General features: G+C 36.9%; 1 protein-coding gene across 1 annotated transcript in view; it reads left to right on the top strand.

Moving 5' to 3' along the window:
* Nucleotides 1–14,718, top strand: part of MAP3K1 (mitogen-activated protein kinase kinase kinase 1) — a 74,902-nt gene that overhangs the window by 55,756 nt on the left and 4,428 nt on the right. Inside the window, exons 7-18 of the mRNA XM_052659041.1 lie at nt 37–158; nt 782–863; nt 978–1,161; nt 3,482–3,760; nt 7,065–7,186; nt 8,778–8,869; nt 9,132–9,321; nt 9,640–10,921; nt 11,293–11,445; nt 12,141–12,303; nt 13,414–13,545; nt 14,532–14,674. Of these exons, the coding sequence (XP_052515001.1) occupies nt 37–158; nt 782–863; nt 978–1,161; nt 3,482–3,760; nt 7,065–7,186; nt 8,778–8,869; nt 9,132–9,321; nt 9,640–10,921; nt 11,293–11,445; nt 12,141–12,303; nt 13,414–13,545; nt 14,532–14,674 (2,944 nt within the window). The remainder of the gene's footprint in view (nt 1–36; nt 159–781; nt 864–977; nt 1,162–3,481; nt 3,761–7,064; nt 7,187–8,777; nt 8,870–9,131; nt 9,322–9,639; nt 10,922–11,292; nt 11,446–12,140; nt 12,304–13,413; nt 13,546–14,531; nt 14,675–14,718) is intronic.

The following is a 14,718-nucleotide window of genomic DNA, read 5'->3' as shown; positions in this document are numbered from 1 at the left end:
TTCGTAGTTAATGCCTTTGTGTCCCCTTCCTTGTAGTATAAAAGATGAAGAGGAACAGATGTGTCCTATCTGCCTGTTGGGCATGCTTGATGAAGAAAGTCTTACCGTGTGTGAAGACGGCTGCAGGAACAAGCTGCACCACCACTGCATGTCAATCTGTACGTGGTGCTTTTTCTCCCTGTGCCTAGTCAGCATGGTTGCTCTGCGAGCTAACTGTCTGACCTAGGATTTTAACATGGCCTTTGGCGACATCGGTGAGAGGCGAAAAGAAGTATATACCTAGGCCCTATGTGAACTTGTCAACAAATAAGAGTTTAGATCTGTTAGGAGATGAGCTGTTTGAGCAAAGAAATGTTATAAAGTGAGACCCCTGGTAATGAAAGGCGTGCACAGAATTAGAAACAGTTCTGATGTGGTGGGTGCACCTGGAGGGAAGGGGATGGAAGAATGCCTGGGCAGGGCGTGCCAGAGAGGGTAACACCAAAAGCAAACTTTGCATGACGTGACCAGATTATCAAGTGGGCAGAATATTTTGGAAAACAGTAAATAAGATACTTGTTACATAACTAATAAAATAGCATTTGCAAAAATTACGAGCATCAGAATAATCTAGCCTACTGTGTTTTCCTTTTATGTAAACATCCTTTTAGGTAAACGTTATATAAGTTTTGAGGCTCCTTCCACATATAAACCCTATACCAGCCATTATGAATAATTATTACATAAATAGTAAATGTTAAACATTTATGTTTTTTTAAGTTTTTTTCTCATAATTTTTCAGGGGCAGAAGAATGTAGAAGAAATAGAGAACCTTTAATATGTCCCCTTTGTAGGTCTAAGTGGAGATCCCACGATTTCTACAGGTAATAATTATGTGTTAATGATTTGGATATGTTTAATAAAGAATAAAAATGCTCTCACAGTGTCCTTTAAATCCATTAATTCTTCTTAGCAACCTCTGTTCACTTTTCACTCAGCCACGAGTTGTCCAGCCCTGTGGATTCCCCTTCTCCCCTGCGAGCTACACAGCAGCAGACCACCCAGCAGCATCCCTTGGCTGGATCCCAGCGGAGGAATCAGGAGAGCAGTCTTAACCTTACTCATTATGGGACTCAGCAGATCCCTCCTTCTTACAAAGATTTAGCTGAGCCTTGGATTCAGGCAAGTAGTTGTTCTTCATTCTTCAAAGAACCATTTAAGGCTAGTTAATGTAGTTGTCTCCCAGTTTATAATTTAAGAAAGTACTTTTGCTTCCCTCCATCATGACTTGTATTCCACTGAAAATTTTAATTTGACCTTTGGTGTTAATATTATGCTGGGGCTTCCCAGGTGGCTCATTGGTAAGGAATTCGCCTGCCAGCGTGGGAGACACGGCTTCAGTCCCTGGGTGGGGACCATCCGCTGGAGAAGGAAGTGGCAACCCACTCCAGTATTCTCTCTTGCCTGGGGAAATCCCATGGACAGAGGAGCCTGACGGGCTACAGTCCATGGGGTCACTAAGAGATGGACACGACTGAGCAACTAAGCATGCAGGCACACATGCACATTAATACTATGCCACTTATAATGGAGCTGACACTTCAACAATTCTTTGCAGTTTCACCTCCCACCTCTAGACTAAGAGACATAAAAGTGAATATCCTTATTCAAGGATAGAACCATTTAATACTAGCTTGTTCCAGTGTTTAATCCCACTCCTGCCAAGAATTTGTTTTTTTTCTTACTTGTTGCCACTTAAACTCAGTTTCTCCAGTTGGTCTTCTCATGGCATATGTCAGGTACTTAATACTTGCTGAATGGATGAATAAGAAAAAATACGTGGCATTTACCTTATATATTAGTCATTTTTATTTGTAAGAGTAGTTCCCATTCCTTTACCTTCTCTTCTACTTAAATGCTTTCTCATCCTTAGTAAATCAGAATTTCAGTTGGTTGGTTGGATTCTAATGGTTTTCTTTGTTGTTATCTGCTTAGTCTATTATTTTTTAAAATGTATAATCCAAAACCGGAAATATCTCCAGTAGATTATAGTGAAATAAAATGTTTTTGATAATCTGGTAAATTCTATTAAATTTGTAAGCAGACATAGGTTAACTTGTTATGCTTATATATACATCAGTAGAATTTCTCTCCTTTTTCTTTTTGTGACCATTATAGTCCTGAAGCTTTTAGAATTCTCTTTTCTTAGCATGTTAACAACCCAGTAGGATTCTAATAAAATTTACAAACTTAGTAAATATTTTATCCAATTCATTAATGGTATTTAACATAGCCCCTCACCTGCCCATTCATGATTCCTCAAGAAAACTCTCAAGTTGATACTGAGCCTTAGATGCCATTTTTTCAAGGCAGTGGTCTAGTTTGTTTTGCTTACGCTGTAGGTTGGACTAAGCTATATATTCTTGTTTTTTTTATGAGGAATATCACATAAGACATAAGGCTAGTGGTATGCTATTTAACAGTGCTGTGCTTAGTCACTCCGTTCTGTCCAACTCTTTGCAACCCCAGGGACTGCAGTCTGCCAAGCTCCTCCATTCATGGGGATTCTCCAGGCAAGAATACTAGAGTGGGTTGCCATGCCCTCCTCCAGGGAGTCTTCCCAACCCAGGGATCGAACCCAGGTCTCCCACATTGCAGGCAGATTCTTTACCATCTGAGACACCAGAGAAGCCCCATTTAACAGTGCTAGGCACACAGTCAATTCACTAGATTCTAATTGATTTAGTCTCCTTTACTATCACTCTACAACAGAACACACAAAAACTGTCATTATTTGTTTCCCCCAAATCATGTTTATTCAATCTCTTAATAGTTAGAAATCTTTCATATGATGTTATCTTAGACATTAAGTTTACTTTTAGCTAACTGGTCCATAATGTCAAGACCATGCACCCTTTCTTTTGGGACTCTCTGGCTTTGCAGAAGTGGTAACGATTACTATAATGCCATACACTTTAATTATTATATGTATTTTTCATTATCCTTTGCTGATTTGAACACAGTTGTTTTTTAGTCTTTTGGGTTTTTCCACTCTATTCATTGTATTTTTTTCTAATTAACCAAGTAAGAGAAATTCTGTTACTTCTTGAACACCTTGCTCCAGTACCTTTCTTGATTTGGTCTTTTAAAACCTTGCTTCAGTTTTTTCCTCTGCAAACTATGTTAACACAAATACAAATTTGGGGTTCTTCACAGATATGTTTAGTTTGTGTTAAATACTGGAGCACAGAAATACATATATATCTGTCTGATTACTTAATGGTGTTCACTCTTAGTTTTACTTTAGCTAATAAATATGTTAAGGACTTTTGATAATTACTAGTTAAATTTGAGTATGTCCTTATGGACACATTTGAAAATTTCATAGTATGGTGAAGATTTAAGAAATGTCTGATTTTCCTTTAGTAATCAAAAGTCATACTTAATTCAAAACACTTTAGTTTTTCTTCACATTGAATTCATTTTGTCTGTTTGACTATAGGTATTTGGAATGGAACTCGTTGGCTGCTTATTTTCTAGAAACTGGAATGTAAGAGAGATGGCTCTCAGACGTCTTTCCCACGACGTTAGTGGGGCTCTGCTATTGGCAAATGGGGAGAGCACTGGAAATTCTGGGAGCAATAGCGGAAGCAGTCCAAGTGCTGGAGCCACCAGTGGGTCTTCCCAGACCAGTATCTCAGGAGACGTGGTGGAGGCATGCTGCAACGTTTTGTCAATGGTCTGTGCTGACCCTGTCTACAAAGTGTACGTTGCTGCTTTAGTAAGTAGCTTTATTCTCTAACTGTACCTTTTATGGGTTTGCGTTGGGTTGTTGGTTTGTTTTCTTTCTTTCTTTTTTTTTTCTTCTTGACAGCTTGCAGATATCATTTTTAAGATTCAGTAAAACTACATAATTTGATTTTGGAAAATCCAAATTTTGTTTTTATTTTATAATCCCAGGAAATTGCAATTTTCCATTTAGCATCTTCACTTGGATTCTACTTATTTTAATCTGGTCAAGTTTTCTTACATGCTGTTGTAAAGTAGCAATAGCTAGCTGTTCACATCTTTATTTGCCTTATCTTATACATGACCAGATTAAAAGTATTTTATGGGATAGCAAAGTAACTAAATTTACCTTTGTTTTTTTTTTTAAAAAAATTAGTAGATATTAAGAGCTGATTTTTAATAAACATTGTATGGAAATTCAGAAACCTTTTCATAGAAGAGGATTCTGTGACATAAATTACTGAGTTGTTTTTCTAGTTTAATCTGTTAGAAGCTGTGTTTCATGGTGAGATAGAATGACAAGGAGGCTGTTCTGTAATTTCGTAGGCTAAAATTATGAGTATGTACATCTTCAGAACAAAGTTTCTCAACCTCCACACTTACTGACATTGAGACAGGCATCTTACACATCATAGGATGTTTAGCAACATTCCTGGTCTTCACCCACTGCATAGCAGTGGCAACCCTCTCCTCTCCTTAGTCATAACAACAAGTAGTGTCTCCAAGCATTGCTGAATGTCTCCTGAGGGTTGAAAGTGCCCCCAGTTCAGAACCACTGCTTTAGAATAATTCTTACCTGATCTTTTGAAAACTCATTCATCTCTCTGCTTCCACGCCTGCTAAGTCACTTCAGTCTTGTCTGATTCTTTGCGACCGAATGGACTGTAGACCTCTAGGCTCCTGTACCTCCATGGGATTCTCCATGCAAGAACACTGGAGTGGGTTGCCATGCCTTCCTCCAGGGGATCTTCCCGACCCAGGGATGGAACCAGAGTCTCTTCTGTCTCCTGCTTTGGCAGGCCGGTTCTTTGCCACTAGTGCCACCTGGAAACTTCTACTCTTAATCTTTTTCTAATCCATCCTCTAACAACTATGCCTACAAAATCTTCTTATTTAACAGCAGTATGGCATAGGGTCATGAACATTAGTTTGGAGTCAAAATGGAGTGAACTCATAATTTACCATCCCAACTGGAATACTTGAATGATTTGCTAGTTAAACTGGGACTAGCCTAGGCCATCTGGATGTATGGTCAAAATCAGAGAGAATTTGATTCAAATTCCCATTCTCCAGTGTGCTGGCAGTGTAACTTTAGGACTCTTAAATTTTAGCTTCCTCACCTATAAAATAATGAAAATATTTATCTCTCAGGTTTGAAATAGAAACCTCTAACCATAATGTCTAGTACATTGTAGCAAACTTGAATATAGTGGCCATCGTTATTCCTTAAATGCCGCTTTATTCCCCAGCTCAGAAACCTTTAGAGGTTTCTGTTTCTTCAACAGCATTTCCTAAAGCATATTCTGTGGAAGTCTGGACGGGTTATGAGAAGTTCCCTGAAGAAAGAGTCTGTGTTCAGTTAAAATTTGGTAAGCACAGAGTCACATGAGGTTAAATGGGTCTGTTCACTGAAAGGCTTCTAGGAACCTTCATAAGGTAATATACATTAGGGATCTAATCATGGCATAAGATGCAGTATCTCCCAGCTTTATCTTACCATGGTCTGTTTCTCATGTTAGCATCTTGAGGGACCCAGCATCCTACAGAATACTACAGAATAAAGACCAGCATACTGTAGAATAAAGATTACTTCTTTCTTCTTACTGTTCTCCAGCATAAAGCTTCAGACATACTTAACTGTTTGGTATACCGCCTTACTATCCAGTTGTTCATTACCAAGTTCAGATGGTGTCCCAGTGCATTTGTGAGCTCCTAGAGTATAGGGGCTCTGAATGAAACTGTATTCCGATTCCTCTACAGTTACTTAGTGTGCCAGACACCGTGGGGGCAGATACGGTTCCTGCCCTTAGAGCTCTCCTTTTCCTCTCTCTCCTTCCTCTTGCCCTTCTTTGTTTTCTCTTCTCCTCTCTCCCCATATATAATTTTTTGCTGAACCATTTGAAAGTTGTGTGTAGGCATCAAGACATTTCACTTCCAGTACTCTCACATGTATCTCTTAAGAACAGATACATTATTCTGTATAACCACAATGCAGTCAGCAAGCTCTGAAAATTTAGCATTAATAACAATATTATTATGTACTATAAAGTCCATATTCAAATATCCCCAGTTGTCCCAACTGTGTCCTTTACAGCTAAACCACAGACTTTACTCAGATTTCATCGGGTTTTCCATTAATGTCTTTTCTCTCTTCTAGGATCCAATCCACAATCTCACATGTCATTTAGTTATCATGCCCCCTTAATCTCTTCCCATCTGGGACAGTCCCTCAGTCTTTCCTTGTCTTTTGTAGACCTTGACACTTTTGAAGTGTATTGGCCAGTTATTTTGAAGAATGTCCCTCAGTTTGGTTTTATCTGGTATTTTCTCATGATCACATTATGTGTTTTTTGTAAGAACACCAGAGGTGATAAGCCCTTCTCAGTGCATCAGTCTCAGGGGGTACATCACATCAGTGTGTCTTATAGTTGGTGATGCCATCATCCTTCATCACCTGCTTAAGGTGATGTCTACTGGGTGCTGTGAATTCACTCTTAGGAAGTGTCTTGGGGCAGATACTTTGAGACTATGTAAATACTCTGTGTCTAGCCACAGAGTTTAGCATTTGTTAGTGAATCTTGCCTACAGCAATCATTACTGTAGTGTCCTAATGATGATCTTCTATTTCCCATATTCCTTCTGTATTATTTAACTCTTTTATGAAGAAGAGTATTTTCTCATGTATATATTTAGTCAGTTTTTTATTTCTGTCACCGTAGACTTACGGGTATTTATTTTTTTCTTTGGGTTATAATCCAGTACTGTCAGTCATTTACTTTGTTGCCCAAGTTATTCCAGCTTTAGCCATTGGGGACTCTTTCACATTGGCTCCTTTTCTCATTTTCTTTTTAAAATAACTATTTTGAAATTAATTCAGACATTTAAAAAATACAAAAATAGTTAAGAGTTCCCTATTTAATTATTCCGTTTTTTATTTGTATCAACTCATGGATTCTTATTTATGGGTCATAATCTGTTCCTGTCATTATTTTATTTCTCAGAATGTCTCAGATTAGGCCATTGTCTCTGATGCTTTTTAAGTGTAGTTAAACTGACCTTCAGTCTTTTTCCCCCAGAAAACGTTGAGAGCCATGCTAGTATATACTCCTTGCCATAGTCTGGCAGAAAGAATCAAACTGCAGAGACTTCTCCGGCCAGTTGTAGACACCATCCTAGTCAAGTGTGCAGACGTCAATAGGTAAGGCCCTTTTAATGAACTGAGTCAAACCCTCTTGTCCTAAAAGCCTAGCACGGAGCCTCACACCTGCTGAGCGTAGGATACATGCTTCTTAAATGAGGCCTTGAATATTGTTTTCTAATGTGAGATTTGAAATTAACATGTAACGTTTAAAGCTCTTAAGGACTAGAAAAAAGAACTAATGGCAGGTAAAAAACAGGATAACAAACTGCATGGACCTCCACATTATTGTGATTCTCTTTTATTTTAAAGTAATATTCTTAAAACTGAAATCCAGTTGATAAGAATAGCTGATATATGAGGTATAATCTCATTTTAGAGAATGAGTTACACAGGATAGGAACCAATAAAATTATTACACATGGTTTGTATTATCAGGACCAAAAAAAAGATTTTAAAAAAATTTCATAATTTTCTTTGTGATGGAATTTTACTCTATAACAGTTCATGTCAAATAACAATAATTCTGTGTCAATATCCTTAAAAATCAGCAAGGGACAGAACAGCCTTAATTGGAGGTATAAAAATACAAAGTAGAGAAATGAGGTATGGTGATAAGGAACATGACAAGGTATGCTTTATTAGACCACTGGTTCTTTCTCTCTCCTTTTTTTCCCCTTTCCATAAAGCAGGAGGAAAAGACCATTTTTTATACAAAAAGCATAGCCACAGTCAACACATTTGGCAGTTCTAATCTCTTCCTGGCCCAGCAGATCCCAGGTGGTTAGGACGATTGACTCCCTTAGTTTGCCCCTGCAATTACCTCCTTTTGGAGCTCTTCCAGGCCAACTCTCTTCCTCCCTGAATCACATGACATAGTATAGAGGGTCTCAAAATTTAAGCACTTAACTTTGACTTGTCATCTCTTGAAGTCTGTCTTTCGCCTCCATTGTCTCTCTGCACAAGACTACACATTATAAGAATTAGAGGTTTTCTTGTTGCTTAGAGAGAATACTATAAATATCTGAGAAAAATTAACATATTTGTAAAATGCGTAGAAAAGTCATTTCATTTTTTAATACTATATAGATTTGGGTTTGTTTTTTTTTTTAACCCTGAGAATTTCGGTGCTTTTATAGCAATTGTTTTGTTGTCCGCTCTGATACTCTAAAGTTCGGTTGTTTGTGTGGTCACTTGAGTGACTGAACATTATAAGGAATATGGTAAAGAGATTTTATGATATTTAGAAGTCACTTTGGCTATATAAAAAGAATATAAAGTTTTAGATGGGAAGATTTTGTTTTTAACAATTCTTAGTGAAAATCCAGAAATCAAAATGTTAGAATCTTTATTTTAACAATATATGATAATGAAAATAAGCCTTTTATATGGTTTGGTATTTAAATTAATACTTGCTGTGTAAGAACCAGTAGTGAAGATTCTGTGTTTAACATAGAGGATAAGGTAAAATTTATGAAAATAAAACTAATAATAAATATTATGACTTATAGTGATATCAATAATGCAGTTTTAGTGATAGTCCTGAAAAACATTTTTTCCCACCTTTTCACATGGCGTTACATTACTACTCTCCTTCTAATATATATTTTATCCAAGACTCCAGTTTGATGTTGCTTCCTTTCATTTTTAGTCGCACAAGTCAGCTGTCTATATCAACGCTATTGGAATTGTGCAAAGGCCAAGCAGGAGAGTTGGCAGTTGGCAGAGAAATACTTAAAGCTGGTAATAACTTTTCACTTAAAATTAATATAGCATATTTTATCATTTTCCTTAGACAGTCTAATCTCATCTCTAACATGGCCATTGCAGGATTTTGAAGTAATTTTATAAATTGACTTGGTCAGCTAACATTAAAAATAGGAATAAATATGAAAGATAAATTCTTGAAATTAATATAATTCAGAATATTTTTATTAAACTTAATTTGATATTTTTAGGTTTTAATATCACTATTTTTCAGTTATTTTTGCTTTCCTTTTTGTAGGATCCATTGGTATTGGTGGTGTTGATTATGTCTTAAATTGTATTCTTGGAAACCAAACTGAATCAAACAACTGGCAAGAACTCCTGGGCCGTCTTTGTCTCATAGATAGACTGCTGTTGGAATTTCCTGCTGAATTTTACCCTCATATTGTCAGTACTGATATTTCACAACCTGAGCCTGTTGAAGTCAGGTAATTTTTCTTCTGAAAATGTATTTCTTTTCCTCTTCTTACCTAACCCATCCCACCCCCACCCATACCTGTCCAAGAAGAACTCATTTTAGATTAATGAAAGACTCAGAAACTACAGAGCACATATAGGTTACTAATACTTTAATATTTGATTGACAAACACCTAAAATCTAGATTATTTAAAATATATAGATATTTTATACTGAAGCAGTTTTTTTTTTAATGTAAAAGCTGTAAATTAGTACCATTTTCTTTACTTCTATATATATTTGCAGTAATTTCAACTTGTTTCATAATTGAATGTGCTTTTTCTTTCAGGTATAAGAAGCTGCTGTCCCTCCTGACCTTTGCTTTGCAGTCCATTGATAATTCCCACTCAATGGTTGGTAAACTCTCCCGAAGGATATATTTGAGTTCTGCAAGAATGGTTACTGCAGTACCCCATGTATTTTCAAAACTGTTAGAAATGCTGAATGTTTCCAGTTCCACTCATTTTACCAGGATGCGGCGGCGTTTGATGGCTATTGCAGACGAGGTGGAAATTGCTGAGGCCATTCAGCTGGGCTTAGAAGACACTTTGGATGGTCGACATGACCGCTTTTTGCAGGCATCTGCCCCTAACAGCTATCCAGAAGCCATGGACAATAGTTCCTTTGAATGCACGGACCATTTAGAGAAAACTGGAAAAGGATTGTGTGCTACAAAGTTGAGTGCCAGTTCAGAGGACATTTCTGACCGACTGGCCGGCATTTCAGTAGGACTTCCTAGTTCAACAACAATGGAGCAACCAAAGCCAATGGTTCAAACAAAGGGCAGACCCCACAGTCAGTGTCTGAATGCCTCTCCTGTATCTCCTCATTCCCAGTTAATGTTCCCAGCCTTGTCAACCCCTTCTTCATCAGCCCCATCTGTACCACCTGGTGCCGGGACAGATCTCTCTAAGCAGAGACCTCAGGGGTTTGTTCCCTGCAAAATGCCTTCTGCGTCTCCTCAAACACAGCGCAAGTTTTCTCTACAGTTCCAGAGAAACTGTTCTGAAAACAAAGACTCAGATAAACTTTCCCCAATCTTCACTCAGTCAAGACCCCTACCCTCCAGTAATATACACAGGCCAAAGCCATCTCGACCTACCCCAAGTAATACAAGTAAACAGGGAGATGCCTCAAAAAATAGCATGACACTTGATTTGAACAGTAGTTCCAAATGTGATGACAGCTTTGGCAGTAGCAGCAATAGCAGTAATGCTGTTATACCCAGTGACGAGACAGTGTTCACCCCAGTAGAAGAGAAATGCAGATTAGATGTCAATACAGAGCTCAACTCCAGTATCGAGGACCTTCTTGAAGCATCTATGCCTTCAAGTGACACAACAGTAACTTTTAAGTCAGAAGTCGCTGTGCTCTCTCCTGAAAAAGATGAAAATGATGATACCTACAAAGACGATGTGAATCATAATCAAAAGTGCAAAGAAAAGATGGAAGCTGAAGAAGAAGAAGCTTTAGCGATTGCCATGGCAATGTCAGCATCTCAGGATGCCCTCCCCATAGTTCCTCAACTGCAGGTTGAAAATGGAGAAGATATCATCATTATTCAACAAGATGTAAGTATGGAGTCTTTTAAGTGGTTAGAGTTTCCTTGGACCATACAGTAAAATAAATCTAGTTCAGAAATATGGCTTCTAATATGAGTTAACTCTAAGAAGCAGATTTTTCACATAGAATTAATTGTACAACAATTTTTGTGTCACTGCTTGAACAGAAATACTTGTTGCCTATTTCAGAGGCGCTTCTGGTTGATTCTACAGTGGTGAATCACTTACGCATTTGACACTGGTTACGAACACTGTCCTTTCAGAGGTCAAGTTTATAGGTGATTTGGGAAGCCAGACTAAACAAGAGTAATATTTTGCTAAGCTAATTTCACAAACTCATACTCTTAACAGTAAAAAGATTGCTTTCATTTATTATGTAGACACCAGAGACTCTACCAGGACATACCAAAGCAAAACAGCCTTATAGAGAAGACAGTGAATGGCTGAAAGGTCAGCAGATAGGCCTTGGTGCCTTCTCTTCTTGTTATCAGGCTCAAGATGTGGGAACTGGAACTTTAATGGCTGTTAAACAGGTAAATGTCTAGTGAGCTTATAAATAATTAAAATTATAAAAATGAGTAAAGTGAAAAAGGCTATATCCCCATGTGTATATAATTTAGTTCTTTAAGTTTTCAGAAACCTAAATTTCAAAAGTAGATGTTGCCAGGGCACCAGAAGCATCATGAGTCTGTTTGAAAGTTGAAGCATGATTACCATGAGGCGCAGTATCCAGATGCGCCTTAGCAAGGTTGTGTTTCCTACTGTGCTTTTTCATATGTATTAGAGGCATGGTTTTATACTCCCTTCAGGCAAGTTACTGGTGCAGTGACACCTTGGGATTTCTGCTGTTCACTCTTTATAATGAGCATGCTTATCAGTATATAACAAGTCAAGTTTTCATTTCCAAGTCATGTTGGTTCTTATGATTGATCTTTTCTCATTTTTCAGTCTGTCTTCAGACAGTTTTGAAAGAGTGGCTGTGCCCCAGCCTTTTATCAAATCTCCTGATATGTTACTGCTGCTTAAGATAGAGTCTTACTGTCTTAGAAGACTTTGACTTTCTTTTTTTTAAAGTATATACATTGTATCCATGAACATAATAAATGCAATCTCCTGTTGACATATAAGCTAATTTGGGTTTGTCCATTTTAGATCAGATTGTTAATGAAAAATTATAAATGAAAACTCATCAGGACTCAGAACTTTATATAAGTGTTTATTGAAACAGGTGACATATGTCAGGAATACGTCTTCTGAGCAAGAAGAGGTAGTAGAAGCATTAAGAGAAGAGATAAGAATGATGAGCCATCTGAATCATCCAAACATCATCAGGATGTTGGGAGCCACCTGTGAGAAGAGCAATTATAATCTCTTCATTGAATGGATGGCAGGTATGTTCTTGTTTTAAATCAGAAAAGAGTAATACATAGATTTAACTTTTGCTTGATTTAAATTTAGGAAAAACAGTTTAATGAACACTTATTTTATTAAATAGTTTAGGTTTCTAAATGCAAATTGCTCTAACATAGTACAGTTGTATAAACTAAATGTTTTGTCCTTCATTTAAATATAAATTCATTACCTTTTAAACTTTTACAGGGTGTCTTTTAAAATGATTGTGTGCCATTGTTTTACAGGAATAATTGTTCAAACCTTCTATGATAAGATCCATATAGTCCAGTTGGCCATCTTTAATTGGATAGATTTATGAGATATTTTAACATAACTATAAAAATGAAATGAAGATACAGCTTTTAAAACTTACAAGTATACTAGTACTGAAGCGTAAAGTTGAACCTTGTCATCTGCTTTAACAAACAGAGTTTTATTCTATATTACACAGCATAATACAGTAAAATATATACAGTAAAATAAATGACTTGGGGTGTAATGAATACATAAGTGCTCGGTTCAACTTCTTAGATCTTCTGTGTTTGAAGAGTGTATTTCTATTTACAAATCAGTTCTTTACTATATTCTCTGATGTTGGTTGTAGGTGGTTGATGGTTGTATATGTGTTGACTATAAATACTTCTAGAAGAGGCTTACTGAGTTTGTAACTTGTTGTCCCAGGTCATAGATGGTAAATAGTGAGATAGGAAGCCTAATTCTGGGTTCTTCTGTCTCCTCCCATTCTTTTTACTTATTTCACTGTTGACTTAAGTATTTAAGAAGGGCATTTTGTGTATCTTGGTCAAAAAGAGAGGTGAATTGTACATATGAGAAATAGTTCCATCCAAAATTGTTAACTTTTAAAGGTTTCTGAAATCTTGACTTTCCAGAAAACCAGTTCATGTGGGTTCCATGAAAAGGTCTCCTAATTGATAGACTTTAAAATTACCAGAATGTGTTAGTTTTTAAATCAGTTTCACTTCTGATGCAGATGATAAATATTTCTAATGTGAATGTGAGCTCATGGATTACAAGCTTATATAATCAAAGTATGTAATAAACCATTTAATTTTGGCTTAAATTTATGATTATTATTATTACATGTTTAGGGGGCTCTGTGGCTCATTTGCTCAGTAAATATGGAGCCTTCAAGGAGTCAGTAGTTATTAACTATACTGAACAGTTACTTCGTGGCCTTTCATATCTCCATGAAAACCAGATCATTCACAGAGATGTCAAAGGTAAGAATTCTTTTCATTACTATCTGCTTATTACCAATAAGCAGAAAACAAATGTCATTTTAAAACTTGGACCCTTGTTGATAGTTTCTAACTTGAGCTCCACTATGGGATTTTTTTCTCCAACTCTCTCCTGAGTACTCAAATTTCTCCTAAGTAAATTAGAATTACTAGAAGTGAAAAGAACTTTCAGGATAATATATCCTGCCTTCCTTAAGCTGTGACTTTTACAGTTTTAACGGCTAACTCGGTTTGCCACCATTTGATTCCCCCATTTGGTCTCATGATATACTGCTTCCCCAAAGGTTTCTGTTCTTGGTTTTATTTAAAATAACTGGGATATTATAAACTTCTTTTAAGAAAGCGCCTCTCGAATCTGTTGCAGTTTGGTTTATTAAAATCACCTTTGGGAAATTCCCTGGTAATACAGTGGTTAGAACTGCATGCTTTCACTGCCGGGGCCTGGGTTCAATCTGTAGATGGGGAACCGAGATCTTGTAAGCTGGGTGGCATGGCCAAAAAATAAAAGCAACTTGGCTTTCTGACGTGAATGCCCTTCTATAACAATAATTCTTTATTAAGCTATTATTATGAAATTACAGTATAAAGTCTGAATTGGTCTATCTAGGTCAGTATGTTTAAACAGAACTTTGTCTTAAAAGTGTAAACTACTAAAAATTGAACTCTGTGGAAAGATTTTGTTAGGAATCATTATATTAAAGGCTTAACACTTAAGTTTCACAAAATCTCTGCTTTTATTCCTAATGCCTTGATGTTTTGCCCCATTGTCCCTCTGAGGCTTTGGATTTTGTTTATTTTACATTGCAGAGAACTATGTACCTTTATAATGAAGTGAACTGGGAAGGAGAGTAGATTTCTCTGATATGAGGTCTTTCTTTTGTCATTGTCCTATTTCATCAGTAGCATTTTGCTGAGTCTTTAATCTGTTGTTTTTAACGTGGAAGGTTATTTGCTGTTTCTGTTGGCAGGTGCCAATTTGCTCATTGACAGCACAGGTCAGAGACTGAGAATTGCTGATTTTGGAGCTGCAGCCAGGCTGGCGTCAAAAGGAACCGGTGCAGGAGAGTTTCAGGGACAGTTATTGGGGACAATTGCATTTATGGCCCCTGAGGTGAGAAGCAACTCTGAATGTGATAAAAGAAAATATCTTGGAGC

The sequence above is a fragment of the Budorcas taxicolor genome, chromosome 20 (genome assembly GCF_023091745.1).
Source record: "Budorcas taxicolor isolate Tak-1 chromosome 20, Takin1.1, whole genome shotgun sequence".
In the NCBI taxonomy this organism is placed as follows: domain Eukaryota; kingdom Metazoa; phylum Chordata; class Mammalia; order Artiodactyla; family Bovidae; genus Budorcas; species Budorcas taxicolor.
Note: the sequence above shows the minus strand (reverse complement) of the source record. Positions and strands in the feature narration are given on the sequence as shown.